The 20,404-nt window shown below is 37.9% G+C and overlaps 3 protein-coding genes across 6 annotated transcripts; 2 read left to right on the top strand and 1 right to left on the bottom strand.

Annotated features, from left to right (window-relative positions):
• Nucleotides 1-392: 392 nt before the first annotated feature.
• Nucleotides 393-2,943, top strand: LOC122036646 (protein DETOXIFICATION 40-like). Its single transcript, XM_042596042.1, has 7 exons — nt 393-878; nt 1,185-1,816; nt 1,908-1,964; nt 2,049-2,287; nt 2,363-2,481; nt 2,582-2,668; nt 2,749-2,943. Exons 1-7 carry the CDS (start codon nt 543-545, stop codon nt 2,809-2,811), a joined length of 1,533 nt encoding a protein of 510 aa, XP_042451976.1. The 5' UTR covers nt 393-542; the 3' UTR covers nt 2,812-2,943.
• Nucleotides 2,944-3,783: 840 nt separating this feature from the next.
• Nucleotides 3,784-4,645, top strand: LOC122036642. The gene has a single exon (XM_042596026.1). It carries the CDS (start codon nt 3,784-3,786, stop codon nt 4,477-4,479), a length of 696 nt encoding a protein of 231 aa, XP_042451960.1. The 3' UTR covers nt 4,480-4,645.
• A 1,704-nt stretch (nt 4,646-6,349) lies between these two features.
• LOC122036649 (protein translation factor SUI1 homolog 2-like) lies at nt 6,350-10,616 on the bottom strand. 4 transcript variants are annotated; one of them, XM_042596048.1, is made up of 6 exons: nt 10,341-10,550; nt 8,705-8,799; nt 8,520-8,627; nt 6,871-7,076; nt 6,724-6,777; nt 6,350-6,620 (listed from the first exon to the last, which is right to left on the bottom strand). In XM_042596048.1, exons 3-6 carry the CDS (start codon nt 8,554-8,556, stop codon nt 6,576-6,578), a joined length of 342 nt encoding a protein of 113 aa, XP_042451982.1. In that variant the 5' UTR covers nt 8,557-8,627; nt 8,705-8,799; nt 10,341-10,550; the 3' UTR covers nt 6,350-6,575. The 4 variants fall into 4 exon arrangements, with proteins under 4 accessions (XP_042451982.1, XP_042451980.1, XP_042451981.1 ...); XM_042596046.1 differs by lacking the exon at nt 8,705-8,799 and having other exon boundaries at nt 10,341-10,549; XM_042596047.1 differs by lacking the exons at nt 8,705-8,799; nt 10,341-10,550 and adding an exon at nt 10,154-10,224.
• Between the last annotated feature and the right edge of the window lie 9,788 nt (nt 10,617-20,404).

Here is a 20,404-nt window from a genome sequence, read left to right as displayed (position 1 = left end):
CCATCAGATTTGAGTTGTTTAGATTCAGACGTCAGTGGCGATGCACTGCCTTTGTCGTCCAAACAAATTGTTCGGGAAGAAGACACCTCGATACAAGTAATATTGACGACCTTATAAAAACCATCCACGACTTGGGACAATTTTCCTCCATATATATATATATATTCTCTTAATCTCTGCCCCTTGGAATCTCCTCCCAAGAGTCAAGACACATGACGTGGATAATCATGCACCATTCGCTTCTGTCCCTGATTGAGTAATTCATCATCGGCGGACGTTGACTTCATGCAGCGTACGCCAAATGCTGATGTCATCCATTAACTCACAGTCTTTGTTAACTAGCGGGTGGAACATTCAGCAACAATCGCCCATTAAAATTTTCAGGATCGATCGGAACAGATCGAAGGGAAAAGGAAAGAGAAAGGGAGTCGGCCGCATCTCACACGGAACTCTCATACGTGCGATTGCCAACTCTTTATTCATTTATACCCACAACTAGCGACTAGACGATCGTGCTAGATGTTCTCCTAATTGGCTGCAGCATGGCCGCCTCCGAGCTCTCCTCCCCTCTCTTGGCCTCTTCCGACCATGTACCTCTGCCGAAGTCGACGTCGCCGCCTCCGGAGGGCGAGGTGAGCGGCCATCTGGAGAGCATCCTGAGCGATGACTCCCTGCCGACGGCGCGCCGCATGTGGATGGCCACGTTGGTGGAGATACGGTTGCTCGTCTACCTGGCGGCGCCGGCCGTCATGGTCTACATGCTCAACTACGTGATGTCGATGGCCACCCAGATCTTCTCCGGCCACCTCGGCAACCTCGAGCTCGCCGCGGCCTCCCTCGGCAATACCGGAATCCAGATTTTCGCCTACGGTCTCATGGTAAGTGATTGTTTAACCAAAATTCCTTTTCCTCTGAATCGCCGTGCTCATCATTAATAATTAGTTACTTTACAGAACAAAAGGTATACATCCAATTTATTTATTCAATCATCCCAATGCGATAGATGATATAGCAGTATGTATAGTTCATCCATAATTTAACAATCAGTAAATTATGTGACCTTATTTATATGTTTTCCTTTCCTGTTCAATGGATAACTGTCTTCTCTGTTCCAAACTGCAACAATTTGTAAAATTTGGGAACCATTTATCTTGTTTTTGAGCAACCAATGACTCACTGCGCAGCTCGGAATGGGGAGCGCAGTGGAGACGCTGTGCGGGCAGGCGTACGGCGCGCACAAATACGAGCTGCTCGGTGTGTACCTGCAGCGTTCGACGGTGCTGCTGATGGCCACCGGCGTTCCACTGGCGGTGATCTACGCCTTCTCTCGCCCCATTCTTGTCCTGCTGGGGGAGTCGCCAGAGATCGCCAAGGCGGCGTCCATATTCGTCTACGGACTCATCCCGCAGATCTTCGCCTACGCCGCCAACTTTCCCATCCAGAAGTTCCTGCAGGCGCAGAGCATCGTGGCGCCGAGCGCCTACATATCCGGGGCTACGCTGGTGATGCACCTGGTGGTGAGCTGGCTGGCAGTGTACAAGCTGGGGATGGGCCTTCTGGGGGCTTCCCTCGTCCTCAGCCTTTCGTGGTGGGTCATCGTGGCAGCGCAGTTCGTGTACATCGCCACCAGCCGCCGGTGCCGGAACACTTGGACCGGGTTCACGTGGCAAGCCTTCACCGGGCTTCCGGAGTTCTTCCGACTGTCGTCCGCCTCCGCTGTCATGCTCTGCCTGGAGACCTGGTACTTCCAGATCCTCGTTCTCATCGCCGGCCTCCTCGATAACCCCGAACTCGCTCTTGATTCGCTCTCCGTTTGGTAATTAAAAATTCCATGGAATGTGGATCGATTCAAACAAGCCACCGCTTTGGATTGACTTGGATTTGTGTTGTTTTCATCGTTGATGCAGCATGACAATTTCTGGCTGGGTGTTCATGATCTCGGTCGGATTCAACGCGGCGGCCAGGTCAGTGACACAGTGATCATCACCATAAATCTTTAATTAAACAAAATATATTTAATTTGAACCCGTCGAACGCGGCGTGCGCAGTGTGCGGGTAAGCAACGAGCTGGGCGCCGGCAATCCAAAGTCGGCGGCGTTCTCGGTGGTGGTGGTAACGGTCATGTCGTTCATCATATCGGTGATAGCGGCGCTCATCATACTCGCCCTCCGCGACTACATCAGCTACGCCTTCACAGAGGGGGAGACGGTGGCGCGCGCCGTCTCCGACCTCTGCCCCTTGCTCGCCACCACCCTTATCCTCAACGGAATCCAACCCGTTTTATCCGGTAATTAACCAAGATCAGTTCGCCCATCATCAAATTGTGATCAAACTTACACGGGCCTTGCAAATTGAACCGCAGGCGTCGCTGTTGGATGTGGATGGCAAGCTTTTGTGGCCTACGTCAACGTCGGCTGCTACTACGTAGTTGGTGTTCCACTTGGTTCTCTCCTCGGCTTCAAGTTTGGTTTAGGAGCCAAGGTCAATTTGATCTTTGCATCCCAATTCTTACTTTCATTTGAATCACTAGAAATGTCAATAGATTCCACCTCACTATAAATAAAATACTCTGTTTTTGCAGGGGATTTGGGGAGGCATGATCGGCGGTACCTTCATGCAAACGCTTATCCTGATTTGGGTCACCTACCGAACCGATTGGAACAAGGAGGTAATTAACTATCAATCTTAACATTGCCAATCAGTTCATTAATTGCTATTAATTAATTATATTGTTGCTGCTTGCTGCAGGTAGCAGAGGCTAAGAAGAGATTGAACAAGTGGGGGGACACGCAGGAGCCCCTTGTATCTTAGAGATTAATAAGTAATCAATAAGGGACTTTGCTGAAATGTAGTTGTTTGTAATCACGTCCAGCTCAATTAAACACGGTAGCTCTTTGGCTGGGTTTGCATTTGTTGAAGCACTGATTGCACACTTTGGTTGAAGCATGGACACCATTAGCAAACACATAGATTTCTAGCTGGCCAGATTCTCTAAATTCAAAGATAAACCCATTGAGGAATTGAATTCCCAGTTTGCAATTATTACATATAATTGAGCTGCTCTGTTCGCCCTTTAATTAAGCATGGGAGAATTAAACACGCATGCCCTACCAAATTCTGCGTGTCACGGGAATTTTCTTCGCACCACACTCTGAAACATACATTCTCCATACATGTGCAAATTAAGCACCACAAGAATCCAATCCATCACATTCAACGGCATGTTCCGCTACATCCCCAGCAATGCTCAGGAAATAAAAATGAGTAATTCATCACATAAGACAAGCTAAATTATTCAGTGCAACAGGAAAGTGGATTCTATATTCCAATTCCAATGAACTACAACAATCAAGAAAAACAAAGAAAAACAGGACTCGCGCGGATGTTTCTCTGTCTCATTCTTATTTTGTTTCTTACTGTTTAATTTAATTAACAACTTATAATACAGGTTGATTAGTTCCGGGATAATCTTTTTGAATCATTTAGTAATCCTAGCAAAGATGGACACAGCACGCATAGTGAGGCAGCAGAAATCCAAGTTGGAGTTGGCCACTCAAATCTAAATCCCTCTGTAATCCAATGTGCAATCTAATTAACCTACCAAATCTAATCCCGCATTAATTAAAACCACGTACAATTCTCTTCTGTAATTAACTATATATCGCTGCCGGGGATCGACCAATAGTGAAGCTCACACGGTCGGGTGCCTACGTGGTAATCGTACGGAGGGGGCCCTTCGTTGACGGAGCATAGCACCAATGATCGATGCAGCTCGCTCTATAAATGGGCGGCGCCGCCGGCTCACTCCGGCTGCCGTGTGCTTCTCCGCCTCTGCACACCGAACTCACCGCCTGTAGAGGAGCTTTCTTCAGCCTCCGGAGGGAGGGATATAGCATGTCTAAGGGAAGGGTACAGGGAGCGGCGAGGATTCTCGCCGCGCCGGCGCTTTCCGGCGACGTCACGGAAGGCATTCCCGAACTCGAAGAGAGCGACGTGTGGCCTGAATTACAGGATGCTTCTGGGGATCACATCGAATATTCCGACGCTGATGCTGACGATGGAAGCCGTGCTCCGGCCCGGAGAATGGGACGGAACCGCCGCGGAAGCTTGGGCAGGCGGTACGTCGGCGGGCTAACCCTCGCCTTGGAGGACGCCCGCATGGGAACTTCTCCTACGGCGGCAAACCCATCTCAACAGCGCGAGGGGCATCGGGCAGCGGCGTCGGCGCCCATGGACGTGCCGGTCTGGCCGAGTTGGCTCCAATCTGGTTCTCCGGCAGAAAGGAAAGCCGATGAAGAGGAGGAGGAGGAGGAATATTCCGGGGACGGTGAGTGGATCCCGCCGCACGAGTACCTGGCGCGGGCGCGGCGGCGGAGCGCGGCAACATCGGTTTTGGAGGGCGTCGGCCGGACGCTCAAGGGCCGGGATATGAGACGTGTACGCGACGCGGTCTGGAGACAGACCGGTTTCTTTGGTTGACTCGATCAGGTTTAAGTTAACCTTTTCGTGTTTTTTTTGGTCTTTCTTCGTAAAAAAAAAAGTGAGGTGATAAACTCAATTAATGTTGTTTTTTCTTGTAAATTTCCTATTGGCCCATGTGGAATTCAAGTGAAATTTAAAATGTGCTGTTGGTTTTTTCCGCCAATGACAGCTCAAAGTTTGATTAGATGGACGACTAATGGATGGAAGAGACGTGGGCAAGTGAGACACTTGTTGATTGGCGCAATAGATTTTCGAAATTGATAATGGGGAAATAATTTATAAAAATATAAGCCTTTTATAATTTGAATTTGCTAAAAATAAGCTGGAGAGGGCATTTTTGAAAGAAAAGGAAACATTATTTTCGTTTAAATAAATTTTAAAAACAATCTAAGTTTCTGTATTCCCATATCACAGAACAAAGATGGTGATGTCGTTAGGATCGTGCCTAATCTATTACTAAAAACTCAATTGTCAGCTTAAATGAGTTTATTAAATGACATTTTGGAATATATCAAAGTTGTATATTCGAAGATAGTCTACCCATGAATGCTTACACACCGCTGAGTAGATACTATTATTCTTTGTTGGTAAATTGTCAAATATAGTTTTTAGCTGTTCGAGGTTTGGTGACTCAGATGCTGCGTGGAGGAATTGAAGGTCGCATCGTATAGCTAATTTCGAAACGGACAAACAACATCAATTAATAGTTAAAATGCATTATTTATAAAAAAAAAAATACATACAGTCTCTGCTGTACAAATAAATTTTTGCATACAGTACACATTTATAAAAAAATTTATTTCCATTTCCTAATCAAATATATTTACTTAATTATCCATCGTACTTTTAGATATAAAAATCTAAAAATCAATATAAATCCTCTTAAATTCAGTACATTAAATTAGAATCTAGTATATTTTCTATCAAATTGATTAGATTCTTTTTTCACCTCAATTGGATAGAAAATATACTAGATTTTCTTTAAATGATACTCGATAAAACATATACTAATTTTTTTAAAATAGTAAATGTTGAATTTATAAGGAATTATATTAAGAAGGAAAAAAGTCGTGCTCAATTTAATAGAAAATATACTCAATTCTAGTTTAATGTGCTGAATTTAATAGGAATTATACTTATTTTTAGACTATGTATACGAAAAAATATGAGGGTTAATTTTAACAAAAAATATACTCGATTCTAGCATAAAGTACTGGATTTTAATGTAAAGTGCTGAATTTAACTAGAAATATACTCATTTTAAAACTTTTTATACTAAAAAAAATCTGAGAGACAATTTAGATAACAATATTTACATGAGAATTGAAACAAATAATACTTTACATGTAAATGAAAATAAATTTTTTTATAATTAGGGACTACATGCAAAGTTATGATTATAATTATACATTTTTTTTCTACTTTACCGATATTAAAATAGTGAGCAAATAAACTGAAATCCTACTAAATGGCCAGTTAAATAACAAATAAATTGCACGTTTAGATGCTTTGTTAAATACATCTAAACCTTTAAAAATATTCAATTAAACGCTGTGTTAAAATTTAACATCGATTTACATATGGCAATTACGTTAGAATCCGCAATTAGGTTATGATTCGCAATTGGTTGAGAATTCGACTTAATTTTATTAGTTATTGCTTAAGTGATCGACTGAATAATTATAATATTTACCTGCATAAATTAGATGTTTTAATACTGTTTAATTAATTAATTAATTAAAACCTCCCGGATTGTCTGATATCTCTTTAACAAAAAAACAAAAAAAAACAAAAAAAAAATCCACACAGAATTCTGTCTCACACAATCTACAATGGGACAAAATAAGAATGCAGATCAGGCACGATAGATACTAAATGGGGTTTCATGTGATGGCCTATATATCCATAATAAGTTAAGGTCACAGGACACACGGACGCAACCAGCAAGTCGCATCGGGCAGTAGAAATTAAACAAAGGAGGGCTACTGGTTACCCTTCACAAGCTTCTTTATATGGTCACCTGCACTCTTTATATAACGAATACACAAAAGATATATACTTTCACACGACTTGCAGACGCATGCATATAGTCTTCAGAAACCGTGAATCTTGATGCGTTCTTTCTTCACTATACCAGCCTGGATCAAGATCACAGAGAAGGCACAAGAGCACCAGGCGTAAATTACTCATCAATAGACAGACCACGATCAGTTACTGAGAGAATTTTATTCCAAGCATTACCTGAATTAAAAAGTTCGAGACATTCTTACGCTGATCGCCTTGCAGCTGAATAACCTGCAAGATTATCGCACGGATTTTAATTACCATCTGGTTGAAGTCAGAAAAATGAAAATGAATTAGTACCGTGGTGGTTTCAAGGAATAATACCTGGCCTAGTTCAGGATCCTGGACGACGGTACCATTGCAGCAGAATTCTTTCTTCAGATCTTTAAGAATCTTGTGGTAGTTGAACTCTTTCCTTAGACCCTGCACAGTAGTCAAGCTCTTTCTTCCGTTACGCTGCTGGATGCGTACATGCACATACTCCTTAGTTCCGGTACCAGAGTCGTCAGCATTTGCCTCAGCAAATGGATCTGTTGAAGTTTTAGGGGAATTAGTTTAACTATAGAATAACTACAGCTGGGACTGATCAAATTCTGATTCGTGAACTAGATGTTATTCCCATGAAAAGGAAAGTTATCCATCTATTGTCCTTTTCTTTTATCATGCATGTCTATTAAGAAATAACAAGTCATAATGCCAGACTTCATCGAAAACGTTGATCAAATGAGAGTCCATGGGCTCAGATAATAGGATCGAAAAATCCTATAAGTCATTTAAAATTTAATTATAAATTCCTTAATTCAACAAACAAACCGAACTCCCATATCAAGATAGCCCCTTTAAGTTGTTTTAAATTGAATTTTCTTTGTTCTCCATCTAACCTTTTTGATTGTCAAGTAAATTTCTTTAGCTCTCTGCCTCTCTGTTCAACTGACCTTCAATTCCAGCTCTTTCAACTTACATGAATTTTATGGTTAACTTTATGCTTACTTCTTTTATTGTTAAATGAATTATATTTCATAACCTATATTTAGTTCTACTTATTTAAAACTTCAATTTATAAAATTTCTCTCAACATTTCAACCTTCAAATTTATTCTGCCTACACTTCAGCAATTAGCACGCACAACATTATAAACAAATTCTAGTCGACCATCTAATTCAAAATTAGTAAGATTTGAATAAAAAATTAATTACCAGGAGTATAAGTGAAACACTGATTTATAAATCCTCTCTCGTATAAACAGAAAAGATAGATATGTTGCCTAGATTAACTCAACCATTACACTGCTGGAGGATCAGGATTGGTGGCAGTTGAGCATTTGAGGGTGATATTGCAGTGCACTGCCACACTAAAAGTCCGAGAGACAGAAAAAATTATTTTTGTTGGATTGTTAAAAAAATTATTGCAGATAAGGAGAAAACTCATCAAAGAAATAAAAGGAGACAGTGTTAGACTACCCATCTGACAGCCAATGGTAACAGAATCACCAACACCATTCAGATACTCTCATTTTTTAGTTCATACATGCCATAACTATTAACTGAATGGCATAAAAGAATCATGAGAAATCCTGTTAGCAGGTTAAAAAATATACCAAACCATTTGAAGGTGGTCAAAATATATACCAAACTATTTGAAGGTGATGTTCCTATTGTTATTCACTCTAGACAAATGCCAAATAATAGCATTTTGTTATCTAATAGACAATGATAGAGCATGTTATTTATGAGACCGATTTGTCTCTTTCAGATTACAACTATACCAAGGCAAATAATATTTAAAAACTCGTTGATATAAACTAGGACCTAGTAGATAAGCATCATAAACATGATGCCAGAAGCAAACACGTTTTCTGAGTTCATCCAAAGGATTAGAGATAGGACTAAAAAGGAAAAAAAATAGAAATAACCACTAGCCTAAACTATCAAAAAATATATCGTTGTCTGGAAAGTAGTCTATGTTCAACATACCAAAGGCAGTTGGAATCTGTACGTTGAGATCTGACATGAAAGTTGGCTCTTGACTTTGGGGTGGGCCGGACAAACTTCCTTGACTAGCTCCTCACAATGTTCTGCAAGCTGCAACACAAGCAATCAGGGGTCAGCATAGTTTCCTTTACTAATTTCAATCACATGAAAATGATATAAAGCAATACCAATATATCAATTTTAGAGATGGTTTGAGACATTAATGCATGTCTTGTAATTATATCTCATACTTTAAGCATCGACTAGACAGATTGTTGTTGAGCTACATAAGCAAAAAAACAATCATAGATTAGCGATATCTTGGATTAACTAATGAATATGGTATGTTTTGCAGGAACATCAGCTACAATAAGGCCCATATGACAAACTGTAGCTTGCTGATACACATGAAAAGAAACTGGACTCAGCATCCAGCATTAACTACAGGATTATTTTTTCTCATGTCATCTCTTCAATTATAGAAAAAAAATTAGAGATTAAAACAAATGTATTTGTGCTGAAGGCAATTTTTATAGTTCTATTACATTACATTTGTACGAAATAAGTTACAAAACGCTAATAGTAAATTCTTCCCAAAATAAATCCAGAAACTAAAGAAGCCAAGTAACCAAGCAGAAAACAACAAGGCAAGTCTTCTAGGTGCATCTCAATGTAGTCATATGAACCTTTTGATATTGCTGATCTGAGAGCCAATTTTAGCCACAAATTCCGAGCACTTTGCTTACTACTATCAAATCCTCATAAAATATTTAGTTAAGTGTACACTGCTTATATCTATAAAACTATAAATCATATTCGTCGTGCATATCAATGATTATCATTCCTTTATGTTTATTGCTTCAACTGATAAAAGGTGGTTATTTTCATAATGGAATATTAGAGTTGTACAAGCTAAGGGATTTATATCAGAGAAGGCTACCATAATATTTCTGAAAATGACTCTAGAAATAACTTGAAGCCAAAATACTTCGTTTGTATAGTAGAGGATCTTCTTATATATGATAACGAAAAATCTTATTTATGCAAAGAGGCCAGATTTTTAACATCAGAAGGAAACAAATGTCAAATTCTGCATTATTAAATTGACAAGAGAAAATCATAAAAGGAACCGATGAGCTCCGTGCAGGAAATAGAAGAAGAAAATCAATTCCATGTGTTAGCACAATACAAGACAAACGGGAAAGAAAAAGAAAATTGATTCCAAATAATTGGTATAAATCAAGCTTTTGGGCGACGATCACAAATAATGGATTATGAAGAAACACAATTATTTGATTTTTGTTACACTAATCTGAGATAGCTTGCACTTGGACATTCAAATATAAGCTATTCCTTTAAAAATACAGATTTTTAAATATAATCTTTAATAAGATAGCTTAAAAACAACGAAAGAAGATTGACTTCATCCAAAAAACGAAGAAATAGGAGACTGCTAGAAAAAATAAGAAGGTGACTACTCAGATACATAGTCAAGACCAACATAACAATCCGTTCGCTCGAGCATGCAGGGGAAAAAAATATCATACATCAACGTCGAGACAGCCGTGACCAATGACCGTAGATTTGCTCCAATTATCTAATCATCACCTTATTGACGCCTTTGCAAACCTACATACCTAAAATCCGCCGGACATCCAAACCGAATAACCAGCACAACCTCAAAGGTCGAGTCTTTTGCAATCAATACCTTAGAACCAATCAAGAATCCTCACCACCAGCCATTCCAAGAAAGCAACAACCAACCAATTACGACAACAACAACAAAAATCTACACGAGAAAGGAAAATAGAAGAACAATTTTACCTTGGCGCGCGCGAGAGAGAGAAACGCAGAGGGTGAGACGCGAGGAGAGGGAGAAATCTGGGAGGATGCTTGCGTTTGCCTTGGCCACCTCCGCCGTGTTCTAATATAGAGGGCAGGTCGTCGGTCCCTCACCTCATCGAACAACTTCTCCGTCCGATCCAGATCGTAGCGTATATTGTCGATAGGCGGTTTAATGGCAGTCGGTTCGCCGGACGGTCGATTCGTTCTGGAGTCACGTAACGATCGTGACCTGGGGTCCATTGGGCGTGAGAAATACGCATATCAACTGTAAGCCGCACACGTGTCGATATTTTATTAACTCGTTTCTTTATTTAAAATATTATTTTTATTTCTCCGTGCGTTACCACTAAACCAGCCACCAATTACCGTTTCGTCTTGCATTTATCTATTAAATTATTTTAACCCAAAAAATTAAAATATTTTTTTCTTTAATTCTTTTTCCTTTTAAATTGTAAATATCTTATTCTGATTATTGTCATACGGTCCTGAAGCAAAATATTGAATAAAATTTCTATGAAATTAAATTTTCTTATGCAAAATATCGATTAATTTAATTATTCAAATATATGTGCTTCAAAAAAAATAAATTTACTATCTTAGCTGCCCTCTAATGTCAATCTCATAGATATGGAGAGAGGTAAATATAAATACACAGATCATAAGTATATGGTGGAATAAATCATAGATCATCAATTTCTGAGAATTGACCATCTGACTATTATGTCAGAGATGTCATACGTCCACCATTTGTGCTACACCCTAGGGCAATATATGTGCTAAACAAGTCACTGAAAGCAATGGACAAAATGAACTATCTCCATCCATGTTTGTAAAATCGCAATCTTGTACGATCCTACGATTCAGAAGCACAAATTGATCCAGGATTGCGGATTTAATTTTTGCAGTAGGATCGGAGCAGGATTGATAGAATCAGTAGGATCAGAACAAAATTAGTAGGATCGTAATAAGATTGGAGCAGAATCGGTGGAAGCTTTGAGAGGTCATAACTTTTGACTCGGATTAAACCACGAGACCTATAATATATCAAATCAAAAAATTCATTCAGAAATCTTTAATAAATTTCAAAGTTTATCCTTAACCACCTTATTTTAAATCCAAAAATATCATTTAAATCCTTTTTCGAAGGCTCATAAGATTTTATCTTTTTTTGTTATCTTTTTTTCATCTTGTTAGGATTTTAAATTATTTAAATATATATTTAATTATTTTTGAGTTAGTTTTTTATCAATAATATTCTGTCATTTCTTTTCCTCAAAATGATGAATTTTTTGATGCCTATTGTCTAGTATTATGTGTCATCAATCAGTTTTTAGAAGATTATTTCCGGCATTAATCAAAGGATTCAATAGCTTCTATTATGTACGTTAGTGCTTTGTTAGCCATTAAATTAAATCATCTTATAAATCAAGGAAATATTTTTGAGCTTGAATATGTTATTATTATTGTGTTCATAAAAATTTTATATTCTTTCATTTGATGATATGAAAATATAAATATTATTACTGTACGAAAATGGTAATTAAATTATTAGTTAATTTAAATTTGTACATATACTAATATAATGTGAGGAGTTGAGTGTAATATGTAAAATTAATTATCTATTTATATGTAAATAATTTTTAAGTATTTTTTCTAATTATTAATTATGTATGATAAAATTTTAGAGGTTGTTAATAGGATCCTACGATTCTATGATCCGATCTTGATCAATCTAATTTTAATCCTAAATTAATTCTAAGTAGGATCACGATTTTATAAATTATGATCTTTATAATTATTTAATCTATGAGTTTTTCACTTCTTTTGAACTTTTCTCTGGATAATATAATTTGTAAGGAGAAATTATTCTTTTATTCTTTCTGCGTGGGCAAATTGATGACCGAAATAATAAAAAAAAGTTTATTCCTTTGTTCTTCCTTAGCCTAGAGTTAGCTAGGCCACCAAGATTTGTTCTTTTTCCAGTTATATTATTATTGGCTACGGGCCTGAAGGAGAGAACACAATTCGTCACGAGCATTTAGAATCAGAATGTCTATTTCAAGATCGAAACCTGTAAAAATACATCTTTCAAAATTTGATTCGATTCTAATCGGACAGGAGAATAAAGCTAGCTACGTACCTTTTGACTTGATAAAAGAAAGGTGGAGGGCATACTGAATAATTGAGGCAACCCAGAAAAGGACTTCAAGTTCTGAAGGCATGCAATTTGCACAGTGGAGGTGGTGATGTCTTTCTGCATCGATTATTCCTAGCTTCGATCAGCATTAAATAGTTTGGGTAAGTTCAGCCACTGTTTCAAACAAAATATATATAGAGAGAAACGTACACTACTTTTCAAATGAAAAGTTGTTGATGCCTGATGGGGAATCAGGACTTCTATCGGTATCAGCTGCAGAAGGTAATGTTAGAAATGTGAATGAAAGAAATTATTATAGCTGGTTGTTATTGTTGTACATTTATCGATGATGTGAATAAATACACGAAGATAGACTTAATATTACACGTGAGTACACAGGGATACAAATCTCCTCAGTCCTCACGTTTTATCAATTCATCCGGCCCATTAACGAGAGAAGCGGTCATCAATAGATTAGAGAAGTAAAAGATCTATCCAGGCGAATAGAAAAAATAATCAAACAGTAAAAAAAAATTCTTTCAAAAAAGTATCAAAATAGTGAATATAAAACTCGCGATTGATTCATACAGTAGATTTCTGATTGGGTATCAATAATAATCCAGTTTTCTTATTAATTCTTCAGCAACATGCATGCATGAGAGATTAGTACTGATAAATTAAGCGTCGTTGGTTTCTTTGCTAAGAATGAAAATGAAAGTTACAGTATTATAAAATGGACATGAATGAATAGGGGTATGGATATCATGTTTTTAAAAATAATATTTGATTAGTTGTGTTAAATTAATTAGATGATACAAAATAAATAATAAAACAAATTATTGATTGATATTTATCCTACGTATAGTATAATATATAATATTTAAAAAATATTTGATTAATTTATCAATTAATAAATAATAAAATTATTTTTAAAATTATTCTAATAATTATAACAGAATTATTTTAATAATCCTAATACTAATTTAATTTGATTTAGTGATTCGATCGGGTCAATCTTAGAGGATCTTGATCGAAAATCGTGGAGACGGAAAACTAGAGATGTGACTGCTGCGTTGATTGGAAGTAGACCGTGCACTGATATGTAATCATAAGAAACGTTAGTGTTGGGCCAGGGAAGGGGTCCCCAGCGTTGGCTCTCCGACGCTCAAGTTAGCCACCGATAAAAGAAAGAAGAAGACAAAACAGTAGTGCGAGTGTAAACAGTAAAAAAATATGTATCCTTGCCTATATGTACGGACCTCCTTTATATAATGTTCTGGTGGACAACATGCGCGCATTTTGAGACCTGGGCACGTTCTCCTATTGGTCGTGGATACATTTTCCAATTAGTCATGAAACACGTGATCATGGACATGTTCTCCAATTGACAGTGGGCACGTTCTCCGATTTATCCGTCATATGATCCACCTATAGACCGTGCCACATGTCATCGATGCCATCTCCCAAAAGCATATCCAAATACACGTCAGCGTTCCCGTCGATCGGCCAAGCGGGATAGTTGTTCAGCCAAGTACTCCTCTGCTCGGTTATTCTTCCCTGCGACGACGAATCTTGATAGTATGTTCTTGCCCGACCGGAATAGCGCTTCGTTCATCTACATGCGCCTTCGCTTGACTCATTCCATTGCCTGTCGGGAGACACATGCCCAGTCGGCCCATAATGTAGGGTTCCACTCAGCTACCTTTTACTGGGCTCATTGTGATGGATCGAAAGCGCTAGAGAGGGGGGGGGGGTGAATAGCGCTCGTGGCTATTTCGTTTTTCGAAATATCATAATCGTAAGAATTAAGTAACGCAGCGGAAAAAGTAAAGCAAGCACAGAACGACGCAGATGTTTTACTTCGTTCGGAGCCTCTGGCGACTCCTACTCGAAGGCCCACGGTCCTTGACCGCTTTCAGTGGGCAACAACTATAATATCGGAAAGATTACAATTTGAATTACAATTAATGCAATAAGTAAACTGATACCGACAACAAAAGATCGAAGAGCCTGAGCTTCGGGTTGTCGACGTCGAGTAGTAGCACTTCAAGGTCGTCTCGTTGGCAGCACTTCACAGAAGAAAGCTTAGAATTCGTTGTTCTTTTAGCTGCTCCCTCGACCCTCTTTTTATATGGCATTCCGGGCGCCTGGATCCCTTCCGGGCGCCTGGAGTGTGACGTGGTCAACCAACCAGGATGCTCCACGTGGCGAAGTTGCGGCAGGGATAAAACTTGGTCTCGGGCGCCCGGACCTGTTCCAGGCGCCTGGACCTCCGGGCGCCCGGACCACCTTTTTCCAGCAGGTTCCTCTCCTGCAAAACAAGGTTAGTCCGAACAAATACCCTGCAAGACAGTGTTAGAATCTGATAAATCATAGTAAAGAAGAACTGACAGTCCGAGTCTGACTTCGGATTTCCAACCAGAAACCCTAGGTCGACCCGACGCCTACTGTTCCCTCTACGGGGAATGCGTCCTCACCTACTCCCCTCAGGAGAGATTACCTGATGCCAGTCCGGTCTTCCTGACCAACTGGACTTTCCGCCTAGGGTTACCGCCCCCTAGGACCTAGGGTTACCGCCCCCTAGGGTTTTTCTCCACCTAGGGTTACCACCCCCTAAGACCTAAGGTTGCCACCCCTTAGGGTTTTCCTCCACCTAGGGTTACCGCCCCCTAGGACCTAAGGTTGCCGCCCCTTAGGGTTTTCCTCCACCTAGGATTACCGCCCCCTAGGACCTAAGGTTACCACCCCTTAGGGTTTTCCCTCACCTAGGGTTACCGCCCCCTAGGACCTAAGGTTACCACCCCTTAGGATTTTCCCTTTGCCTAACCGCAGCTAGGACTTTCCTAAAACACTTATTCAACACGTTAGATCACCACAAACCTTAACTTTGAATCCTTTGCCATTATCAAAACTCAGGTTCGATCGTCGGATGCTCCCCGCACCAACACATTGTTCTCTGGCATTGACTTTGATCTCCACGTCAGCTGTTATCTTCTTCCTTTGACCCGCACTTGGTAGGCCTCCTTTATCACCGCATCACTGGAGATTCTCTTTTACCCCCCCCCCCCCCCTGCGATAAATTAAACGTAAACTCTTTAACGTTGATTTTGCTTGCTAACTTGTTAAAACATTGTCTAGATAATGGCTAGTAAAGATATCAACAATTTGATCTTCAACAGAAATATAAGAAAAAGATAACTGTTGTGTTGCAACACATTCATGAACAAAATGAAAATCCATTTCCACGTGTTTTATACGAGCATGAAAGATTAGATTAGTTGTAAGATATGTTACTCCAATATTATCGCATCAAATTTTTGATGCAATATTTGATGCAAAATGAAGTTTAGAAAGAAATGATTGAAGTAAAATAATTTCAAACGTTGTATTGGCTATAGCTTTATATTCAGCTTCAATACTTGAACGAGATACCGTATGTTGTTTTTTTGAATTTCATGAGATAAGATTTTATCTAAGAAATATTGCATATCCACTTGTAGATCATTTGTCTTCATGAGAGCTTGCTCAATCTGCATCACTATATGCATGTAAATCTCGAGATGATTGATGATATAAAAGAAGACCATATAAAATAGTATCTTTGACATAGCGAAATATTTTTTTTACATTATCCTAATTTTGCTCAATTGGAGTATTCATGAATTAACAAGCATGATTTACAACAAAGATAATATTAGGGCGTGTGATAGTGACATATTGTAAGACTCCAAAATGCTTCGATAAATCTGTGGATCAGACATAGTAGGAGAGAATAAAGTTATGGAGTTATTTATAACAATTGGTGTAGAAACCAAACGTGCTCCATTAATTTTGGTTCTTTGGAGAAACCTAGTAATATATTTGCTCTGAGAGAAGATAACATTCCTTGTGTGGAATAAGTTCAATACCAAGAAAAAAAAGATCAATTCCCAAATCTCGAGTAAGAAATTATTGATTGAGAAGACTTAATAAAGTTATGATACCCTTGTGATCATTATTGGTTATCAGGATGTCATCAATATAAATAAGAAAAAATAACATAGATCTATCATTATGTTTGTGGAATAGAAACGAGTCAGTCTTTGATTCAGAAAATCTTTGAGCTTGTAACCAATTAAATAGTCGATGAAATCATACATGAGGAGCTTGTTGAAGACCATATAAGGATTTCTTAAGTTGGCAAACACGTAACGGAAATTGTGAATGAATGAACCTAGGTGGTTGCTCCATAAATACAGTTTCCTCAAGATGACCATGGAGAAACACATTTAAAATGTTTAATTGTCATATAGGCCAATTAGAACTAACAGTTATCGATAATAATAGTCTGACAAATGTAATTTTGATGACTGGGCTAAAAGTGTCATTGAAGTCAATACATGGCTATTGGCTAAATCATTTGGCTACAAATTGAGCTCTGTGTCTGTAACGACCTGACCCCCCGACCCCTTGGACGGCCCAACTGGCAGCCCATTTGGTAGCCCCTTATGTCGTCGACCGACGAGCATCGGCCGTGCCGTTACTCACTAGGACTTCCCACCCCTGGCCAGTGGATTTTTGCCTTCCCCAGGATTCGAACTCTAGACCTCCAAGCTAAGTACTAAAGTTTATGAATCCTGATAGCCAAGTGAGCGGTGTCATTCAAGAGAATCATCAACTCGATGCTTAAGACGGAATACCTATTAAGAGCTCACAATATTCATAGAGGAAGTGCACGGAACTAGACTCCATGCTTCATTACGAAAAAGTACATCATATTCAGAAATTGGAGTACATCACAATATTCATAGAGGAATCACTTGTTGATGTAATGATGAAGTAGACTGACATGATGATTTTGATGATGGACTTGTATTAACTTCGACTAGTGAAACTTCAGAAATTGGATCAACAGCTTGAGGTGATTTATATGGGAGTTATTAGAGAGTTCCAAAATAGGACCTAGAATGTCATCATTTCTGATAATATTATGTGGCATCAAAAAAGTGATACCTATATCTATTGAAAAAGGGAATAGAGGCGCATGCAAAGTAACATGTCGTGAAATATAAATTCGTCCTGTTGGTATATACACGCAATGATAACCATGGTGCAAATTGATATAACCAAGGAAAACATATTATAGTGCACGTGAGTCAAGTTTGTGCTTAGAGTAGGAGCGTAATCATGGATAACATGTGCAACAAAAAAATTCGAAAGAAAGTGTAATCAGGAGTTTGATTATAAAGTTTTTTCAAAATGACACTTATGATTGAGCAATGGAGTAGGAAGTCGATTTATGAGATATACGACAATGCTAACAACTTTATCCTAAAATTTACGTAGAACTAAGGCATGATGAAAAAGAGTTAAGGCAGTTTCAACTATATATCTATGTTTTCTCTTAGCAGAGTCATTTTGTTCTGGAGTGTGAGGACAAGAAACTCGATGAACAATTCCACAAGAGACAAGATGACGATGGAGAACTTGATATTCGCCTCCCCAATTAGAATGAAAAAGAGAATTTTACGATTAAAATATTGTTCAGCTTGACTTTGAAAATTACAGAATATATCTAATAAATCAGATTTTCTTATCATAGGATAGAGCCAAGTATATTTACTACAATGATCAATGAAAGTAACATAATATTAAAAATATTTGTTAGACAAAATAGGTGCAGAGCTTCAAATTAAATATCCGAATGAATTATTTCAAGCGGAAAATTAGAGACATGATCTGATAAAGAAAAATGTAGCTTATAATTTTTAGATTTTATGCAAACCTACATGAATGAGATGGAAATGATGTAAAGGAAGTATGTAAAATATACCTATTGATGATTGATTGAATAATGCAAAGAGAAGGATGATCATGTCGAGTATGCTGAGCTGGTTTTTTTGTGTGTTTACCAACAAAAGTTTTGATTGAAGAACTTTGAAGATAATAGAGGTTATTTTTTATTCTCCCATCAAACACAATAGTATTTGTTCCTTTATCTTTTATAAGATAATGATTATGATGAAATTCAAAAATGATATTATTATCAAGACAAAACTGACGTGTAGAGAGTAAATTTTTAGTGATAGATGGAACATGAAAGACATTATGCATGTGAAAAGTACGATTAGATAAATGACTATATGCGTTTCCAAGATTAGCAATTTGTAAACTTGAACCATCACCTACTTGAATCATATCTAAACCATAATACGACATTACGTCTGTAAGGATATTATAATCTGATATGACATGATGAGTTGCTCTAGTACCAATATACCAATCAGTAGATAAAAATTCTCGGATTTTACCACGAGTAGGTGCAAACGAGAGGATTTTAGGATAGACTTGTGAAGCAGTTGGTTATTTTGAAGCTGCAGAACCATCAATAAAATTTGAGTCAAATCGTTTAGGATATTGATTATCAAAATATTCATTTTTGAAATAAGTTTGATATTTCCTCAAGAGTATATGATCAATCAAATTTCTAGGGCATGAATTTCTAGTATGATTAATGATGTGATAAATTTAATATCGGTTTGAACCTTGTTTTTAATTTGATCTTTTTGACGTGGTTGAGTATTTGACATTTCTATAGATGGTGGTGCCTCCTTCGGCTGGAGCAGTAGCTGGACGGCAGAGAGGATGCGGCAGAGAGTTGGCGTTGGCAGCAGAGGAAGGAGAAAAGAGAGAAAATCAATTCTTTTTTCTTCTCGATGGAAGAAAGAAGAGAGGGGAGAAGAAAGAGAGAAATGAAGGGAATCAAAAGGAAAAATTCACCTCAGAAGAAAACCGCCCAGCTTATAGGCAACTTTTGTTGACACTTCGGGTCTAGGTGGCAAGCAGTGTCGGCAGCACAGTGCAATTTTTTTTAATCGGCGAAGGCGGAGGAAAGAAAAGATTAGGGATGAAGGAGCCAGGAGCAGAGAAAAGTAAAACTTGAAAAGTATTTAAGTTTTATTTTTCAAGAAGGGAAGAAAATCATGGCTCTGATATTATATTAAATTAACTAGACAATAAAAATATAATAAAATAACTTTTTTATTTATTGATATTTATGTAAGAACAGTATAATATATAATATTTAATAAGTCCTCCATCAATTAATCAATTAATAAATAATAAAATTATTATAAGAATTAAAAATTATTCTGAGAATTATAACAAAATTATTTTAATAATTCTAATATTAAGATTTTATTTAGTGATTTGACATGATCAATCCTAGTAATTCTCTTTTAAAATCCTAGTAATTCTCTTTTAAACAAAATTATTAGAATAATTCTCAAAATAATTTGATTTAATTTAATCATTTGACCTACCTAGTAATTCTCTTTTAAGTTGAATATTTTCTATTGGAATAAATAATTTTTTTTTATCTATATAGAAAAAAGAAAATAATTAGATGTGAGAGCAAAATATGACAAGCGAGACTGAAGAGAGCGAAATTATGATGAGAGAAAATGAGGAAAGAGAGTGTGATGGGAGAGAACATAGTGGCAAAAGATAACTACGCTTGCCCCCAGCTTCCCCATCTTGATGAGAGAGAGCATGGAATAATGGTTGAGGAGAAATAAAATGATAATGGTTGAGGAGAGAGAAAATGGGGTGAAAGAGAAAGTGTGATATAAGAGAATGAAGAGAGAGAGAAAGTGTGATATAAGACAATGAAGAGAGAGAAAGTGTAATAGGAGAGAATGAAGAGAGATAAAGTATGATGAGAGAAAATGGGATGAGAGAGAGTTTGATTGGAGAGAATGAAGTGAAAGAAAGTGTGATGAGAGAAAATGAGGAGAGAGTGTGTGATGGGAGAGAATGAGGAGAGAGAAAATATTATGAGGAAAAATGAGGAAAGAGAGTGGGATAGGAGAGAACATAATGAGAGGATGATAAAAAAGAAAGTGTGATGAGAGAGATAGAGGAGAGA

The sequence above is a fragment of the Zingiber officinale genome, unplaced genomic scaffold (assembly GCF_018446385.1).
Source record: "Zingiber officinale cultivar Zhangliang unplaced genomic scaffold, Zo_v1.1 ctg184, whole genome shotgun sequence".
NCBI lineage: Eukaryota > Viridiplantae > Streptophyta > Magnoliopsida > Zingiberales > Zingiberaceae > Zingiber > Zingiber officinale.
This window is presented reverse-complemented; position numbering and strand designations above follow the sequence as displayed.

Excerpts from the sequence above, each read along its gene's own strand:
- LOC122036646 (XM_042596042.1), top strand. The coding sequence starts at position 543 with ATGGCCGCCTCCGAGCTCTCCTCCCCTCTCTTGGCCTCTTCCGACCAT. Across the intron at positions 1,817-1,907 it reads CTTGATTCGCTCTCCGTTTG|CATGACAATTTCTGGCTGGG; the intron begins GTAATTAAAAAT and ends TCGTTGATGCAG. Across the intron at positions 1,965-2,048 it reads GGATTCAACGCGGCGGCCAG|TGTGCGGGTAAGCAACGAGC; the intron begins GTCAGTGACACA and ends CGGCGTGCGCAG.
- LOC122036642 (XM_042596026.1), top strand. The coding sequence starts at position 3,784 with ATGGGCGGCGCCGCCGGCTCACTCCGGCTGCCGTGTGCTTCTCCGCCT.
- LOC122036649 (XM_042596045.1), bottom strand. The coding sequence starts at position 10,601 with ATGGACCCCAGGTCACGATCGTTACGTGACTCCAGAACGAATCGACCG. Across the intron at positions 10,225-10,340 it reads TCTCTCTCGCGCGCGCCAAG|GTATTGATTGCAAAAGACTC; the intron begins GTAAAATTGTTC and ends ATTGGTTCTAAG. Across the intron at positions 8,628-10,153 it reads GGATGTCCGGCGGATTTTAG|CTTGCAGAACATTGTGAGGA; the intron begins GTATGTAGGTTT and ends CTTGTGTTGCAG.